The sequence below is a fragment of the Acipenser ruthenus genome, chromosome 5 (assembly GCF_902713425.1).
Source record: "Acipenser ruthenus chromosome 5, fAciRut3.2 maternal haplotype, whole genome shotgun sequence".
NCBI classification, from domain to species: Eukaryota; Metazoa; Chordata; class Actinopteri; order Acipenseriformes; family Acipenseridae; genus Acipenser; species Acipenser ruthenus.
In genome coordinates this window covers 83,192,389-83,208,546 of record NC_081193.1, presented here as the reverse complement: position 1 = coordinate 83,208,546, position 16,158 = coordinate 83,192,389, and the positions used below count along the sequence as shown (strand labels likewise).

Sequence of the window (16,158 nt, the reverse complement as noted above, 5' to 3'; positions counted from 1 at the left end):
TCACTGGATCACTGCACCTTTTATTTTAATTATCATATGTATTCAGGATTATTAATCTTTGCTGGGAAAATGTTTTGCCTATAAATCACAACTCGTTTCACGTGTACATTTTTCCATGTTTAAAAAGCCATTGGTTGTTTAAAGAAATGTCGCAGAATCAATGAATTGTATTACTACTTCACCATTCACTGTGACGTCACCATCAAAGCCAGGCTGGGTTAAGAAGCTGAGATACAGAGATTGTGACTCCAGCTTTTTTCTCCGATTCTTTGTCCAGTGTGCTTAGCACATCAATACATTAACAATCACAATCATTATTTTTAGATCAGTTCTGCTTTCAGCAAAAAGCTCTGCATGACACTGAGTAAATGGGATAGATATACATCTAACAAATAAGAAAAATACCTGATGGGAATTACTTGAGATTGTAGACTGCCGTGCATGATCTGGAGGGTATTACTGTATTTATTTTTCAGTTCTGATTTAGATTTATTTTTGCTGCATTTCGGTATTGAAAGTCATTTTTCAATGTGTTCTTGTGGTGCGTCTGGATATTGCTTACAGCTGGGGATGTCGTATGAGGTCTATTATATCAGGGATTACAAAGCATTTTGTTAGCCAGTCAGATTGCAAGTTTTCCAGCCACTGACATATAATTCAGTCTGATTTCTGGGGTGAATGCATGATTAGTTAACAGCAAATGGTTATTTTCATAAACAGGTAGGCCATGGAGAAATCCATGGAGATTTGTGAATTACATTACATTGAGGAGATGGAGACTTGATTCTGATCCATATGTGCATGTTTCATTCTTAGTGTTTTTTGGTTTACATTTTCCATTCCACCTTCCCAGGTATTCAGTTCTCTTTCCCATAATCGGATGTATTTGGATATAGAATACAGATCTGGAAACACATGCCAACCGAGAGTCTACTGTCAGCCCTGTATCAAAATCTATCAGATCTGCAGTCTGGTTAATGTCAGACCTGCTCCCCTCATCCACACCCACAACCACAGTGCAACTGCAGTGTAGCCAGGTAATTGTATTAGATTACAAATGGCAGCACATATTGCTTTTGGGGAGATTTTCTGCACAATTTCACTATTTTAAATGTGTTGTACACTAAAAAAAAATAACATTTTGGGGTAAATTTACCTTAATATTGACTTAATAAAACTGTATTTGTAGATTAATTCTAGTGTATATTTCCGTATTACTAAAGGCACAACATTTTTTCAAGTATTTTACACTAATATTGAATAACTTTTACCGTAAATAAAATAAGTCAATATTAATGTAAATTTACCATAAAAATGTGTTGGTTTTTTTTTTGTTTGTTTTTTTACAGTGTGGCACTTTTGTACTTGCAAAATTTGAAAATTACAAATGCCATTCACTCAGTGGCAATCCGCATTAAAGACAAGCTGTTCTGTTCTAACTTTTATTACACAATACAAGCTCAGAAATCAATTTGCGTGATAAGTTAAGCTGTCAAGCACTCTTAGATAAAGGTATTCCTGTGATCCTTATTTTGTCTGTGGCGTTTAATAATGAGTGCTTATAGACTGAATAGCAGGGTGTTCCATACAATTCAATAGGAAACTAAATTGTTCAAAATGGAATCATAAAGGGCTCTGTAATCCAATACCCTGACCTAATGCTTCCAAACGTGAATAATTTTAGTGTGTTCTTCAGTATTTATTAATGGTTCTATAGAACCTAAACAAGGTAAGGGTTCAAGATGAAGTCAGAAAGAACCATATCATTTTATATAGAACGCAGGGGCCCTCTTTTGTGTGAAGCACCACCCATTTGCAGAAAGTGTGTGTAACATGCGGCAGGTTTTAATTTTTTATTTTTTTTACATCCAGATTTCATGACCACAGGTCTTGCTTAACGAATAGCACCGCCCTTTGCATGTTGAATCTTTTACGCAGCTTTATTTTGTATTGCAGCACACACATCATTACTGGAACTGACAAACTTGTTTTTCCTCATCTGCATTTGCATATAATTGATTTTTCTGAAATAATTGCTGACACCTGAGAGTTTCTTTTGTCTCAATAAAATTAGGTGTTTTTTTTATGCAGGTTTTGTATGGTTTCCTGTTTTTTGTTTGTTTTTTTTTTTTAACAAGATTTCGGATTTGAATATACAACTTTATATATGAAAGGGATAACAAAAACAAAAATGGAACAATCCTGGGATGTTATTTTTTTTTGTATGTATTCAAAGAAACTACAGACAGTATAGTGGCAGAGTTTTAGAACCCACCACCTTTTTTTCCTTTGATGTTTTCTGTTCTTTGAGTTCAAAAGCTATTCTTCTATTTACCTGTCAAAGAGATATGTAACGCAGGCCAGGGCAGTGTCTCCATAGAAGTAAGTGGCATCTATCGCCATCTAATGCACAGCAGTGTATTACCAGCAATACAAAAATAAACTCGACCCATAGAAACCTCAATAGTGTTGTGTGGTAGGTAAGTAATGTAATGTCGTGCGGTGAAAAAAAAAGAACAAAAAAATTACATTAGAGGTTTCCAGTTCAATATTATTTATTCTAATTATATACAAAAGTACTCATTTCATGAGTCAGTTAATACTTCACTTTTTGTACAACAAAACAATTGATCATATTCTATAGTCCACAAGTGCTGAATTTCTCAGTGCTAGTGTTGACTGCATTTTCAGCATTGCACAAACACTTTTTTTTTTTTTTAAACAAAAAGCAATATTTTACCCGCAGCTGCTCAATACATCATTAAACTTGTCAAAGTACTGATTGAAGGCAAAAATAGCTGTGTCTTCCAGTCCTCAGAAACCGTGCCATCACGAGCCATCTCATGTATCTAGACCAGCACGTGCTTATCCTTACTCCTCAGCGTTCTCCAAAAGTAACGCTTTTGGTTTCAGCACTGTGTCAAGGACAGCGACTAGCGGACGAGCAAAAACAATTCTACTTTATTTGGTTTCTTTTGTTGTATTTTATACACTGAAAATACATGTTGATTGTAAAGCTTGTCTGTCTTTGAGATGCGAGCTAAGTTTCATACAGCAAAGCAGGAGTAAGACAAAAACAAAACATAAAACTAAGTACAGTATACCTCTCCTCCAATTCAGAACTCATTGCATCTTTATAATGTTATGTCACAAACCTTACTGTTGTATCAGGCAATAATTGAGTTATTCAAGCTAGGTCAACACATTTACAATCAGGTTCTGCAATGTTCTGAAAATGAAAGCGTCTTCCTTTAAAAGAAACCGTTCCACATTTTCATTTTAAATGCTCTGAACGTCTGCATGTTGTTGCCAACCAGTCCTTCCCAACGTTCTGCTTCAGTTCGACAAACAGATCTGCTGTCTCAAATATCCAGAACAAATGGTGCGAGTGACATGTCTCTTAACTCCAGCAAAACCTGACTTATCGTCAACAGCAAAAGGTTTGTCAGAAAGAGGCATTTATTATTTCCTCACATTTGGGGACACGCGTCTCTGTTGATATAAGAAACATTAAACATTCACGTTCAAATGTCACTGGATTTGTACATGTCAGACAGCAGCCTTGTGATTGGCACGTTTCCTATTGTTTTCTTAAAAAATACCTCTTCAATGGTGGAGGGGCTTATTGATCTTAAAGCGGGCAGAAGTAACAGCAGTTTCCCAAACCGACATGGCTGTGTTGGATACCTGCAAGAATTACAGGAAACACACACACACACACACACACACACACACAAAGTGATGTTATTATTTTAACGGTTAAAAAGAAATGAGTATAATTATTTTTTTGAGCAATCAGCCCTATTGTTTTAACCAAATGAATGCTGAGAGTTTTAGAATAGATGATCAGTTACAGCAAATCATTTTCTATGTAGTATGGAAAAGTTCACCGAGAAATTGGCAGGGGTCACCTTAATTATTGCTGTTAACTGCTGTTATTTTCTATTATTAACATTTGGCGACAATAATGAGCCTACTATTATCAATAATTCACTAAAATGCAAAAATCACAAACTGTACATTCTGAAAAGTAACTTGATTTTTAAAATGATAAACTAAAAAACAAATTATATTACCTTGTGTGTATATAGCTGTTCAAGGTCAGTTGAGCTTCATCCTGCAGCGAGGCAATAGCAGATGCATTGCGAAAGGTCCTTAGATCTGAACCGCTGTGGGTAGGCACTAAAAGAAATACATGGCAAATAAGATCTTCACTGAAAGTTATGGTTAGTGTTGTCTTAAAATAATATAAATGTACTGCATTGTAAGCTACAGTATTGTACTTTAAAATGCATCCTACAAATTAACTACTGTGCCATGGAACCAAATATTTACGAATCAAACGTGAATATGCAACAGAGTATAAACAAAGGGTTTCTTTTAATATTTTGAGAATTGACTTTAGACTTGCAAAAATGTGTTAACAAAATACACATTACAAGTAAAGTACATAAATGCTCAAATGTGTTTATAATCGGTTGCTAGGATAGGCTATATGTTTCATTCTTAAACACTGGTGTATGTACAGGTACAGCAAAGCCTTCTTAATAACACATTTTCACTAGTGTTAACCTGTTCCTTTGTTTAATTAACAAAATGGACATTTCAGATTTATGGACATCCCTTTCTGCCTGTGGGCTGCTTCATAAAACTTTGAGCTTCTCCCATATGTTTGACTTGTTTGCTTTGGTTTGTTTTGTTTTGTTTTGTTTTGATGGCATTGACCTCAACTTGCGTGCACATCAAAATCAAACCCATTCAATCTGCACATTTTATAATACAGACATAATACTTTCAAACTCGACTTCTAAACTTCACCAATGTGCAACGGTCACTTATCCATGCAGAACAGTATAAACAACAGTCATTTGGAATTAGCGACAGCATGACTCTACACACCACTGACAGCGTTGTGGCAGTTTCTGTTTCTTTGTCCAGTCACGGCAGGCTGTTACTTACCAGCTTTGAACGTGACAATACACTTGAGGCAGGCGAATTCTGTGGCGTCCAGTCGAAGTTGTCTGAATCTGCCAACTACTTCTTGCAGGGCTTGGATTTCTGTAATAATTGTGTTTAATCTCTGAGAGTCCGTGTTCTCCGTGCTCATGCCTTCAAACATAGCAGAAATTCGAGGTCACAATATGAACATTCCAAAATAGGATGATATTAAATATTTTTACAGTTCTGCAGTTTTATAAAAAGATGTCAACGGACAAAAGCACCACAGTTGTAAAAGCTTGCTATAAATAATTGTAATTTGCATTTCAAATAAAACTTAAAAAGCAATTAATTCAACAAAATAGCATTATTAGCATTTAAATGTGATTTTCTAAATGACAGGTACACCCTATTGTTCTATGGGAATCTGCTGTTCTTCACGTGTTTCCTTTTATAATAATGTATTATAACATTCATTCCACAGTTTAAAAAAATTTATCTCTTTCCAATTCTTACCAGAAACAGCCAGTAGAGTGTTTGAATCAATCGGGATAGCCCACTGTGCAATTCCGAGAACAAACAGCTCTCTCCAGGCCTCTTCCAAAAGAATTAACTGTCAGAGATAAAATAATAATATAATATTAATAATATTCAAACATATTAGCCGGAAAATAATAGAAATCCAATAAGAAATTAATAGCTATTTAAAATGTTTATTTTTAGAGGATACCATCAAAGTAATGGACCCTCAATGCAAAAATGACTCAAAAATTACAAACGACTCAATGGAGTACGGCAAGATGCATGCTGGGAATAACAAGAAGAAACAGGAAAAGAAAGGAATGGATAAGAGTGCAAAGAAAAGTATGTTATGTTATTATAAGAGCGAAAAAACTGAAATGACAACACTGGACCAAGAAGATACTAGACTGGATCCCAAGAGATATAAAGCGACCAAGAAGACAACCTCCAGGAAGATGGCAAGATGAAATTAGGAAACACACCGGAGGAACGTGGATGAGGGACGCAGCACACAGTCTTTTGTGGAAGAATCTGGGTGAGGCATTCATCCAGCAGTGGATTGAAAAAGGCTGAAGATGATGATGATGATGATGATGATGATGATGATGATGATAGATATATATATATAAAATCATCTATAGATATATATACAGTACTGTGCAAAAGTTTTAGGCAGGTGTGAAAAAATGCTGTAAAGTAAGAATGCTTTCAAAAATAGACATGTTAATAGTTTATATTTATCAATTAACAAAATGCAAAGCGAGTGAACAGAAGAAAAATCTACATCAAATCAATATTTGGTGTGACCACCCTTTGCCTTCAAAACAGCATAAATTCTTCTAGGCACACTTGCACACAGTTTTTGAAGGAACTCGGCAGATGGCCCAAACATCTTGGAGAACTAACCACAGTTCTTCTGTGGATTTAGGCAGCCTCAGTTGCTTCTCTCTCTTCATGTAATCCCAGACAGACTCGATGGTGTTGAGATCAGGGCTCTGTGGGGGCCATACCATCACTTCCAGGACTCCTTGTTCTTCTTTACGCTGAAGATAGTTCTTAATGACTTTCGCTTTATGTTTGGGGTCGTTGTCATGCTGCAGAATAAATTTGGGGCCAATCAGATGCCTCCCTGATGGTATTGCATGATGGATAAGTATCTGCCTGTACTTCTCAGCATTGAGGAGACCATTAATTCTGACCAAATCCCCAACTCCATTTGCAGAAATGCAGCCCCAAACTTGCAAGGAACCTCCACCATGCTTCACTGTTGCCTGCAGACACTCATTCGTGTACCGCTCTCCAGCCCTTCGGCGAACAAACGGCCTTCTGCTACAGCCAGATATTTCAAATTTTGACTCATCAGTCCAGAGCACCTGCTGCCATTTTTCTGCACCCCAGTTCCTGTGTTTTCGTGCATAGTTGAGTCGCTTGGTCTTGTTTCCACGTCGGAGGTATGGCTTTTTGGCCGCAAGTCTTCCATGAAGGCCACTTCTGACCAGACTTCTCCGGACAGTAGATGGGTGTACCAGGGTCCCACTGTTTTCTGCCAATTCTGAGCTGATGGCACTGCTGGACATCTTCCGATTGCGAAGGGAACTAAGCATGATGTGTCTTTCATCTGCTGCAGTAAGTTTCCTTGGCCGACCACTGCGTCTACGGTCCTCAACGTTGCCCGTTTCTTTGTGCTTCTTCAAAAGAGCTTGGACAGCACATCTGGAGACCCCTGTCTGCCTTGAAATTTCTGCCTGGGAGAGACCTTGCTGATGCAGTATAACTACCTTGTGTCTTGTTGCTGTGCTCAGTCTTGCCATGGTGTATGACTTTTGACAGTAAACTGTCTTCAGCAACCTCACCTTGTTAGCTGAGTTTGGCTGTTCCTCACCCAGTTTTATTCCTCCTACACAGCTGTTTCTGTTTCAGTTAATGATTGTGTTTCAACCTACATATTGAATTGATGATCATTAGCACCTGTTTGGTATAATTGTTTAATCATACACCCGACTATATGCCTACAAAATCCCTGACTTTGTGCAAGTGTACCTAGAAGAATTGATGCTGTTTTGAAGGCAAAGGGTGGTCACACCAAATATGGATTTGATTTAGATTTTTCTTCTGTTCACTCACTTTGTATTTAGTTATTTGATAAATATAATCTATTAACATATCTATTTTTGAAAGCATTCTTACTTTACAGCATTTTTTCACACCTGCCTAAAACTTTTGCACAGTACTGTATATACAGCCAATATAGCCAATTAAGATATATATATATATATATATATATATATATATATATATAATATATATATATATATATATATATATATATATATATATATATATATCTTAATTGGCTGTATAGATAAATTAAGAAATGTATGTCACAAATAAAACATGCAACTTAGTGAAGTCGCGTTCTCGGGTTCTTACTTGATCTTGTAAAGGCAGAGTAGAAAATGCTGGTACACTTTTTGCCCATTTGATGCTCATGAACAACAGCCTGGCCGCTGACTCGCATACTGATTCCGTGGCTACTTCACACAGATACATGGGTGCGGCGCTCACTTCATGTGGATACTGAAATACAAATACAAAGTTAAACTGCAGCATATGAACAACACAATGGCAACTGTATCTCATAGCATTATATTATCATGTGTGCACAATGTAATTGAGTTCTTAATAAAGCAACTGTCATTATAACAAGCTGAGAACAGTGCACTTTGTTCAACTTTCCATACTATAGTGCAGATTCATTCTAAATTGTGTGTGTTGCATTAGCTAAGGCAGGATACGCCTTGGTATTAAAACAAAAATTCACAATGCAGCCCAATTGCTTGGTATCAAAACAAAGATTCAATGGACCACACATTTTTACTGCTTCTCTAACACTGCGACTTACTTGTAAAGGGTGTGGCATCATTCAAGCATTGTAAAGCCGCATTAGGTAATGCAGGTTATCTTATACTTCAAAGTTTCTCTTATACAACACGCTTGAAGATTTGCATTTAAAATCAACAGCACAAAACATATAAATGAAATATAAAATGGGTATTATATCATACCAAAATACACCAGTCACATAGCCCATACAAATATAAATGACACACAGTTTTTAAGAAAATACATTATTATTATTATTTCTTAGCAGACGCCCTTATCCAGGGCGACTTACAATTGTTACAAGATATCACATTATTTTTATATACAATTACATTATTTTTTTACACATTATTTTTACATACAATTCCCCATTTATACAGTTGGGTTTTTACTGGAGCAATCTAGGTAAAGTACCTTGCTCAAGGGTACAGCAGCAGTGTCCCCCACTGGGGATTGAACCCACGACCCTCCGGTCAAGAGTCCAGAGCCCTAACCACTACTCCACACTGTACTTTGTATTGTTTTTTATTATTATTATTTAAAGAGACAGTAACCAAATACACAGTAAACCCTGTCTAATACTGACCCTTTTATGCACACACTTGTTTTACGGAGTTTGTTTTTTATTAAGAAATAAATGCAAACTTTGGACAGGAACAAGAACTTAAAATATGTTTTGCATGTGCCAGGTAGATCACCCTGACACAGACACATTGACCTTGTTAAAGTTTGAAATTGCTGTTTCAATCAAAACTAAAAATGTAAATGACATGTTCTATACCTTAGGAGTGGGCTGCGCTAGTCCCACGATGGTCTGTCGTTCTGGGATGCTGGAAACTGTAGCAAGCTCCAGGTTGTGTGGTTCTATCTGGGTGACTGCCGTGAAGAAAGCTTGACCCATAGCGCTCGATGAAAAGTGAGACGCCGCGCCTCTGACCTCCTTGTGCCCTCTGAAGTACAGTTCCACTTGCTTTCGTATAGTTGACGTCCTGGGACCCCTTTCATGTTGCACAGCTGTATATATGAAAATAAACGTTTGCTTGTTTTCATCGACAAATCAACAGGGTTTTTTTTTAGTAAAAAAAAAACAAACAAACAAAATATTTAAAAACTAAAAAGAATAATGTAACAACTAATACTACTTATAGGTGAAAATAGATTGCATGCATTAAAATACAGAATCAGTTTTTCTGAAATATCATTTTCTTTCACTAATATTGTTGACGTGATGCAAACGATCCCTGGTGCAGTCATCTAAAACCAAACACATACTGCTAAATGTTATTATTACAGTTTTATATGACTACATTTTTCTCCTTTGATGCCATTTATTAACAATATAATTGTAGGTCATTACCCAAAAAAGTATAGCTGGTTCAATTGACTGCGTCGTTTCGCGGAGGCCATTCATAAAGAAGGTGCACAGCAGGGCAGATTTTGAGGGCGACAAGCTAGGCCGGTATTATTATATTCATCAGGATTTTACTTATCGGTATCTTAGATTATGCTTGCTTTGGAGAACTTATTTATTTATTTATTTGTTCTCGTTTATCACCCAAAAAAGTTTACTTGGACAAAGGTAACACATGCTGTCTCATCATTTGGAGTTCTCTGAAGTCACTGCGTACAGTTGCATTTAAATGAACCACTATGATACTCATCTCAGCTCCCTGTTTATAATCCCACATGAACAGTGTGTGTTAATTTAACGAAGCGCCGTTTTACCGTCTTTGTTCATGTTCGCTTCTAGACACTTTTTCAATCGGCAGGATCTGCATTGATTTCTGTGCGTCTTATCCACAGGACAGACTCCCTGTAAAAATACATAAAAACAACAAACATAACACTGATTTGTTACTTAATTCATTATACGATTATTAAACCTTAAATAAAACGATTTTACAAGTTTAAAAGTAATACAAAAAGTTAAGACAAACAATTAAGAGACACGTAAAAACTTGTATAGGCAACTAAAATAAACTTAGTAACATTGTTTGACGAACGTTTCGACTACAATTCTTTCTTTTGAGAAAGACATTTAGTTCAAACGTTTGCAAAAAGTGTTACTGTCTTACAGTATGATTACATATGCAACGAATACTAGGTAATACCAGAACAAACCACCGGCATTTTTTTTTTTTTTTTTTTTTTTGCATAATTGGTTTTAAATATGTAATTACATGGGCGTACCAGTTATTATATTAATTCATTATATTATCATTAGAACTGATTTTATTAAGCTCAGTCTGTTAAAATGGAAACGAGGAAGCTGTAGTCGTATGCTTCATCATTTATCAATTACTTTTATATATATATATATATACAAAAAATGTAGAAAAGTAATGTGAATCAGAAAAAACAAAAACACGAAGAAATTTAAACTACCAAAAGTTGCGATACTGAAAAACTCATGATGCACTTCGAAGCTAACCTGGTTCAGCACCTAAGACAGCGCCACCTTTCTGCACAAGGGATTTCTGTGCGGCGTCCTGGTATTTCTACAACACAATCTGAAAGCCAATGCAGACAGACAGACATACGAACACAAAGACAAATACTGCTTAACATATTTACCTCTGTATAATATATCTTAATCGGGGCATATTTTAATAGTATATACAAATGAAGTTGTTATTGTGCAATGGAATAGATTCATGTAAATGTCAGGTTGGATGGTTATTAAAAGAATAACATAACATATTCAAAACATTCAACTGATCACAATATGCGTGCTAATGTACGATGTACAATCAATACATTAACAATAGTCAAAACAAGTTGTATACACTTAAAACAATAAAAATGCAAATGAACACGGTATTTCTATGCAATGCATTTCAAAACAGACACATTTACCTGATTACCAGATTTGCAGACATACGTCCGATTTCTTCTGATACTTCGTTTAAAAAACCCAGAACATCCGTCGCAAGCATAAACACCGTAGTGCTTTCCTGAGCTGCGGTCACCACACACTCTACACGGAATGTCCAAAATTCGACCTTCAAAAAAAAAAAAAAAAGATTATAAAAACGAAAATATTTCAATAAACCACCCGCAATTAAATACAACGCGGGACATATTCATATGTGTAATCTTTAATAAATTGCAATTACAATTAAGCCGCTTTATTTTATATACTGCGCAAAAATGACACTATAAAAACTGATTTACATTACCAAATACCAGAAAACGTTTGCAGCATTACAACTAAGGTAATACATTGTTGTTGTTGTTGTTGTTGTTGTTGAGGAAAACGTCTTCAACTTTGCGCAGGACTATTTTAGAACGAGGGAATGCCTGTTCTTTCGACTCAAATAAAAAAAAAATGCATTCGAAGCGTAGAGAAAAGTACCACAGAGGAAACAGCTTACATCTACAGAGTGCTAAAAAATCTTCGCTTGATAAATGTAAGTGCATTAATTACATTAATCCATGTAACAAATCATTATTTAATATTAAAGCAATTTTAAAACAGTAAAACATCTGGGCGTGTACCTAATGTTAACGTAAATCCTGATTTACAGTTTGGTACAATGTTTCAGACTTGATATACTGTCAATGGCTTCTCTCTCTCTCTCTCTCTCTCTCTCTCTCTCTCTCTCTCTCTCTCTCTCTCTCTCTCTCTCTCTCTCTCTCTCTCTCTCTGTCTCTCTCTCTCTCTCTAGTTTGGAAGTTTGGATTTATGGCTTGTTCGGGAGCTAGCGTCATATCCAGGGCCTCTAAAACATGTTCGAAGGCAGACAATAGAAAAAGTGTTTAACTTAATGCTTTTCCCAGCTCTTCTGACTGCCTCGATCTCTACTAGCCGCGAACTCCTTTCTTATAATAAAACTAACGACAGTTATTCCCCTCATTGAACATTGCTATTCTAATGTATGCTGTGTATTTAAGACAAGGGCTGAGACAATTCGGCTACAGCGAGACAGGTCATCGGAAAATGTGTGCGAAGTATCTTTTTTTTAAAATTATTAATTATGTATTGATATTGTTATTAATAATATTATTTTTATTTTGTAATGTTCACTATTTCTTGATACTATTCTGTTTTAACCACGTGTAAGCGCTTTGTGCTCAATAAATAAATACAATTTAAAATGTAAATCGGTCAAGAAATTATAAATTAAGTCTTCTGCTGAGAGTGTGTATAGGGGCCTCCGCCATTGATGCCATGTTATGAGCCCCGGGTCTATTGATTTGGGGATTAGAGTGACATAGCAATCAAAATAATTAGAACGGTTTCTGTTCACAGACCAGAGGGGGGGAATGGCATCTCCAAATGATAAGCGGTGTTGTTACGGTGCTTGCTGCTCCGACGACAAGTGCTGTCGAAAAAAAAATGAAATATTTTGGTGACTGTAATTACAATGACATATTGCCACCTGCCTATTAATTCGCCAGTGAACCGTCAAAAAGAGTAGCATGGGAATTCGGATATGGCCCGCCATTAGACAGGGAAAAGCAATCAGCTTTTGTTAGGAGGGTTAGTTATCTGCTATGGTCTGTTTTACAGTAGTTCTCTGCTTGTCGTTGTTCCAAGAATAAAATACATCGTAGGAATGCAACTATACACTGACTTTCAATAGGCTAATCTTTCACACGAACACACATTTAGTTTTTATTTTATTTTATATGTAATGTATATAATGTGTCGTGTTTCTTACCGTACCTTTTGTAATAAGTTTATTGGAAAGAAAATAAAAGAACCATTTGGCTTTACACTATGGTACCACATGAAAGCATTTTGTTGCTGCTGCTGTTTTATTTCCCCCCTCATAAAAAAGAAAAAAAAAAGAAAATATCGCTGTAATCACAGTTAAGTCTACCGAGTGTGAAACGGTCTGTTCACCTAGCTCTGTGTGTTTAAGCAGTGCCATCTTAGATTAATTCTGGGTGTTTACTTCTAATTTGATTTTCAAATGGCCTGAGACCTGCAATCGACTGATTTAGTCTAGGAGACCATAGTAAAATAACCCAGTTTTATTGAGCTAGGGAAACCGTCTTTAACTTCTCGTGTTATAATTGCTTAAAGATATCTGGCATATTCTATTACTGTAATTACCATCAACCTCGGAGGCTGTTGAAAGAAGTTAGAGACCGGGGAAGGGCTTTTATTACCACCCAGGCGTAAATAAGACATGACTGTACTTCTGCTGCCTGGCGCATATAATGAAACACAATACTGTGCTAAAGAAAGCAAGTCACCACTCTATTCTTTAACGACTTTGTTCACACTTTACAAAAGCTTTAACGTCGTGTACATGTATGGGCAGTACACAGCTTCATGCCTGCAAAGCATGTTCTTTACCAACATATTTAAAGAATAAAATAACGAAGAAAATATATTGCAATGGTATTCCATCTGATTAATTCACAACAAATACCTGATCACAACCATATTACTATCTGGACATATATCTTGTATACATATTTATAATTTGGATTTGGGGTTCCCTTAAAACATTAATTATAGATAATATTGCACTTGTACAACACTTCCAAATCTAAATGCAAAATTCAAACATTATACATCGAACTAGACGTGTCATTCATATTACTGTTGATAGAAAATATTGAGGGTAAATTGGTAACTTCGGTACCATTAAAGTATGGGCCATAATTTAATAGTCTATGTAGTTATTCAGTGGAAAATGTTGTCTGAAACATGTATATATCTAATACATTATGTTAATTCTGGCTTTATTCGTGGAATGATATGTATCAATAACAATTTCCCCAGAATAATAAAAGCAGTTTAGAATATATATATATATATATATATATATATATATATATATATATATATATATATATATATATATATATATATATATATATATTTTAGCTCAAAGAATATATATATATATATATATATATATATATATATATATATATATATATATATATATATATATATAAAGAAATGCAGTAGTTACAAAGAAATAGCATAATGTTTTTCTAAAACGTTTTATTTTCTGAATATTATAGTAAAGTAGCCTCATAATAAAATAGCACACATTTAACAATTTGAGGCATTTCTGTGTAAAACGCGAACTTCCATATACTGGACATTCGCTTTTGTGCCTTTTTGCAATTATTTATAGAGAAACCCGTGATTTAAATGTAATGCAGGCTAGAACATTAACAAAACAACAGCTTGGTATTAATTCCTTGTTAGAAATGAAAACGAAGAGCTGAAAACGAGAAATGGTTTTACAGGAGTGTAAAAAAAAACCTGTTGCCGAGTTAGTCTCAGTAACTTTTATTTTAAATGATGCTAGATAATTGTAACAACTGTAAGTCGCCCTGGATAAGGGCGTCTGCTAAGAAATATAATAATAATAATAATAATAATAATAATAATAATAATAATAATAATAATAATAATAATAATAATAATAATAATAATAATTAGTTTTCCAAAATGATTTCAGAATATATATATATATATATATATATATATATATATATATATATATATATACACACACACACACACACACACATTTCCAAATGCTGAAATTCGTTTTTGATTCTGTATTCAGTTTCACGATATAAGCTGAACCCTTCTGCATTAACTTTATTGAAATAGGCTAGCGATAGTCAAGTGGTTTTATATTGTCTTCTGTAATATATATCACACATAATACTGTTACAACACAAAGTATATATAATGTTATAATACTGTTATATATATATATATATATATATATATATATATATATATATATATATATATATACACACACACACACACACACAATAGAGAAACCATAATGTATCTTATACATGTTACCTATAAATGAAAAATAAATGTAGAAATACAGTAGGCATGAAAGGCGGTATTTATATAGATAACCCACTTGTTGATCCTGCGGATTTGCTCATCATCTCGTCTGAAGCAGTGGTGTAGTTTTTGAAATCTTAGTGATTAGTTGACTAATGGTCCTGCACAACCCCAGATGGATGCTCCAATGCAAATCCGTAAATGTTTCGGTGAGTTGTTGTAGCTAGGTACAATGCTGACTTATATTGGTTAAAGATACTAATAATAAATACAACAAAATGAAAAGCAAACGCTGTGTTTTTAGTCTAGGGATCCGAATACACACATACGCCTGAAGCAGCGAAAGATGCGGCTGAGTTCAGCAGAAAAGTAGTAAAGAACGCGGAGCATCTGGTGCCCTTCATATCACTGCCACACTTAAGTTAGCAAAACTGCAGAGGTTGACATCGAATTCTGGATGAACTTATTCAAGGAAAAAAAAACTATTTCTAAGTACCATAGCCTTCGTGACTTAGTGCTGTGAGTCCCCGATTTAAAGCTTACAATATTTCTGTAGAGGACTGAGCGGCGAGGGGAGGAGTGTTAGAGTCCCTTTTCCACCGCTTTTCTCTTGTTTCCCCTAACTCCTGTTTGGGCATGACGTCACCAATCAGCGGCTTTAATAGGAACACTTAGGACACTTTAGGAGTCTAGTTATGGATTTATTTTCACATTCCCTTGACTCGGGTTTTACGTTCAGCAGTCACACACACACACACACACACACACACACACACACACGTGCACACACACACACACACACACACACACACACACGTGCACACACACACACACACTCACACACACACACACGCGCTCACACACACACACTCACACGCGCGCGCGCACACACACACACACATTAAGATTAAACTGACGGTTACATTACAACGTTAAATAAATTGTCATGCAGCTCATTTAATTCTCCAAGTGTTTCTGAATGATGACTTTTGGTTAAACTCTTAGACTGACTCTGTTTCTGTTCAGTA

At 35.4% G+C, this 16,158-nt stretch overlaps 1 protein-coding gene across 2 annotated transcripts; it reads right to left on the bottom strand.

Annotated features, from left to right (window-relative positions):
- Positions 1-2,538: 2,538 nt before the first annotated feature.
- On the bottom strand, positions 2,539-15,711 carry LOC117402268 (nuclear receptor subfamily 2 group E member 1-like). 2 transcript variants are annotated; one of them, XM_059024647.1, is made up of 10 exons: positions 15,207-15,711; positions 12,598-12,668; positions 11,200-11,345; positions 10,069-10,156; positions 9,125-9,357; positions 7,891-8,037; positions 5,455-5,551; positions 4,960-5,109; positions 4,077-4,182; positions 2,539-3,687 (listed from the first exon to the last, which is right to left on the bottom strand). In XM_059024647.1, exons 2-10 carry the CDS (start codon positions 12,614-12,616, stop codon positions 3,525-3,527), a joined length of 1,149 nt encoding a protein of 382 aa, XP_058880630.1. In that variant the 5' UTR covers positions 12,617-12,668; positions 15,207-15,711; the 3' UTR covers positions 2,539-3,524. The 2 variants fall into 2 exon arrangements, with proteins under 2 accessions (XP_058880630.1, XP_033859133.2); XM_034003242.3 differs by lacking the exon at positions 12,598-12,668.
- Positions 15,712-16,158: the final 447 nt, after the last annotated feature.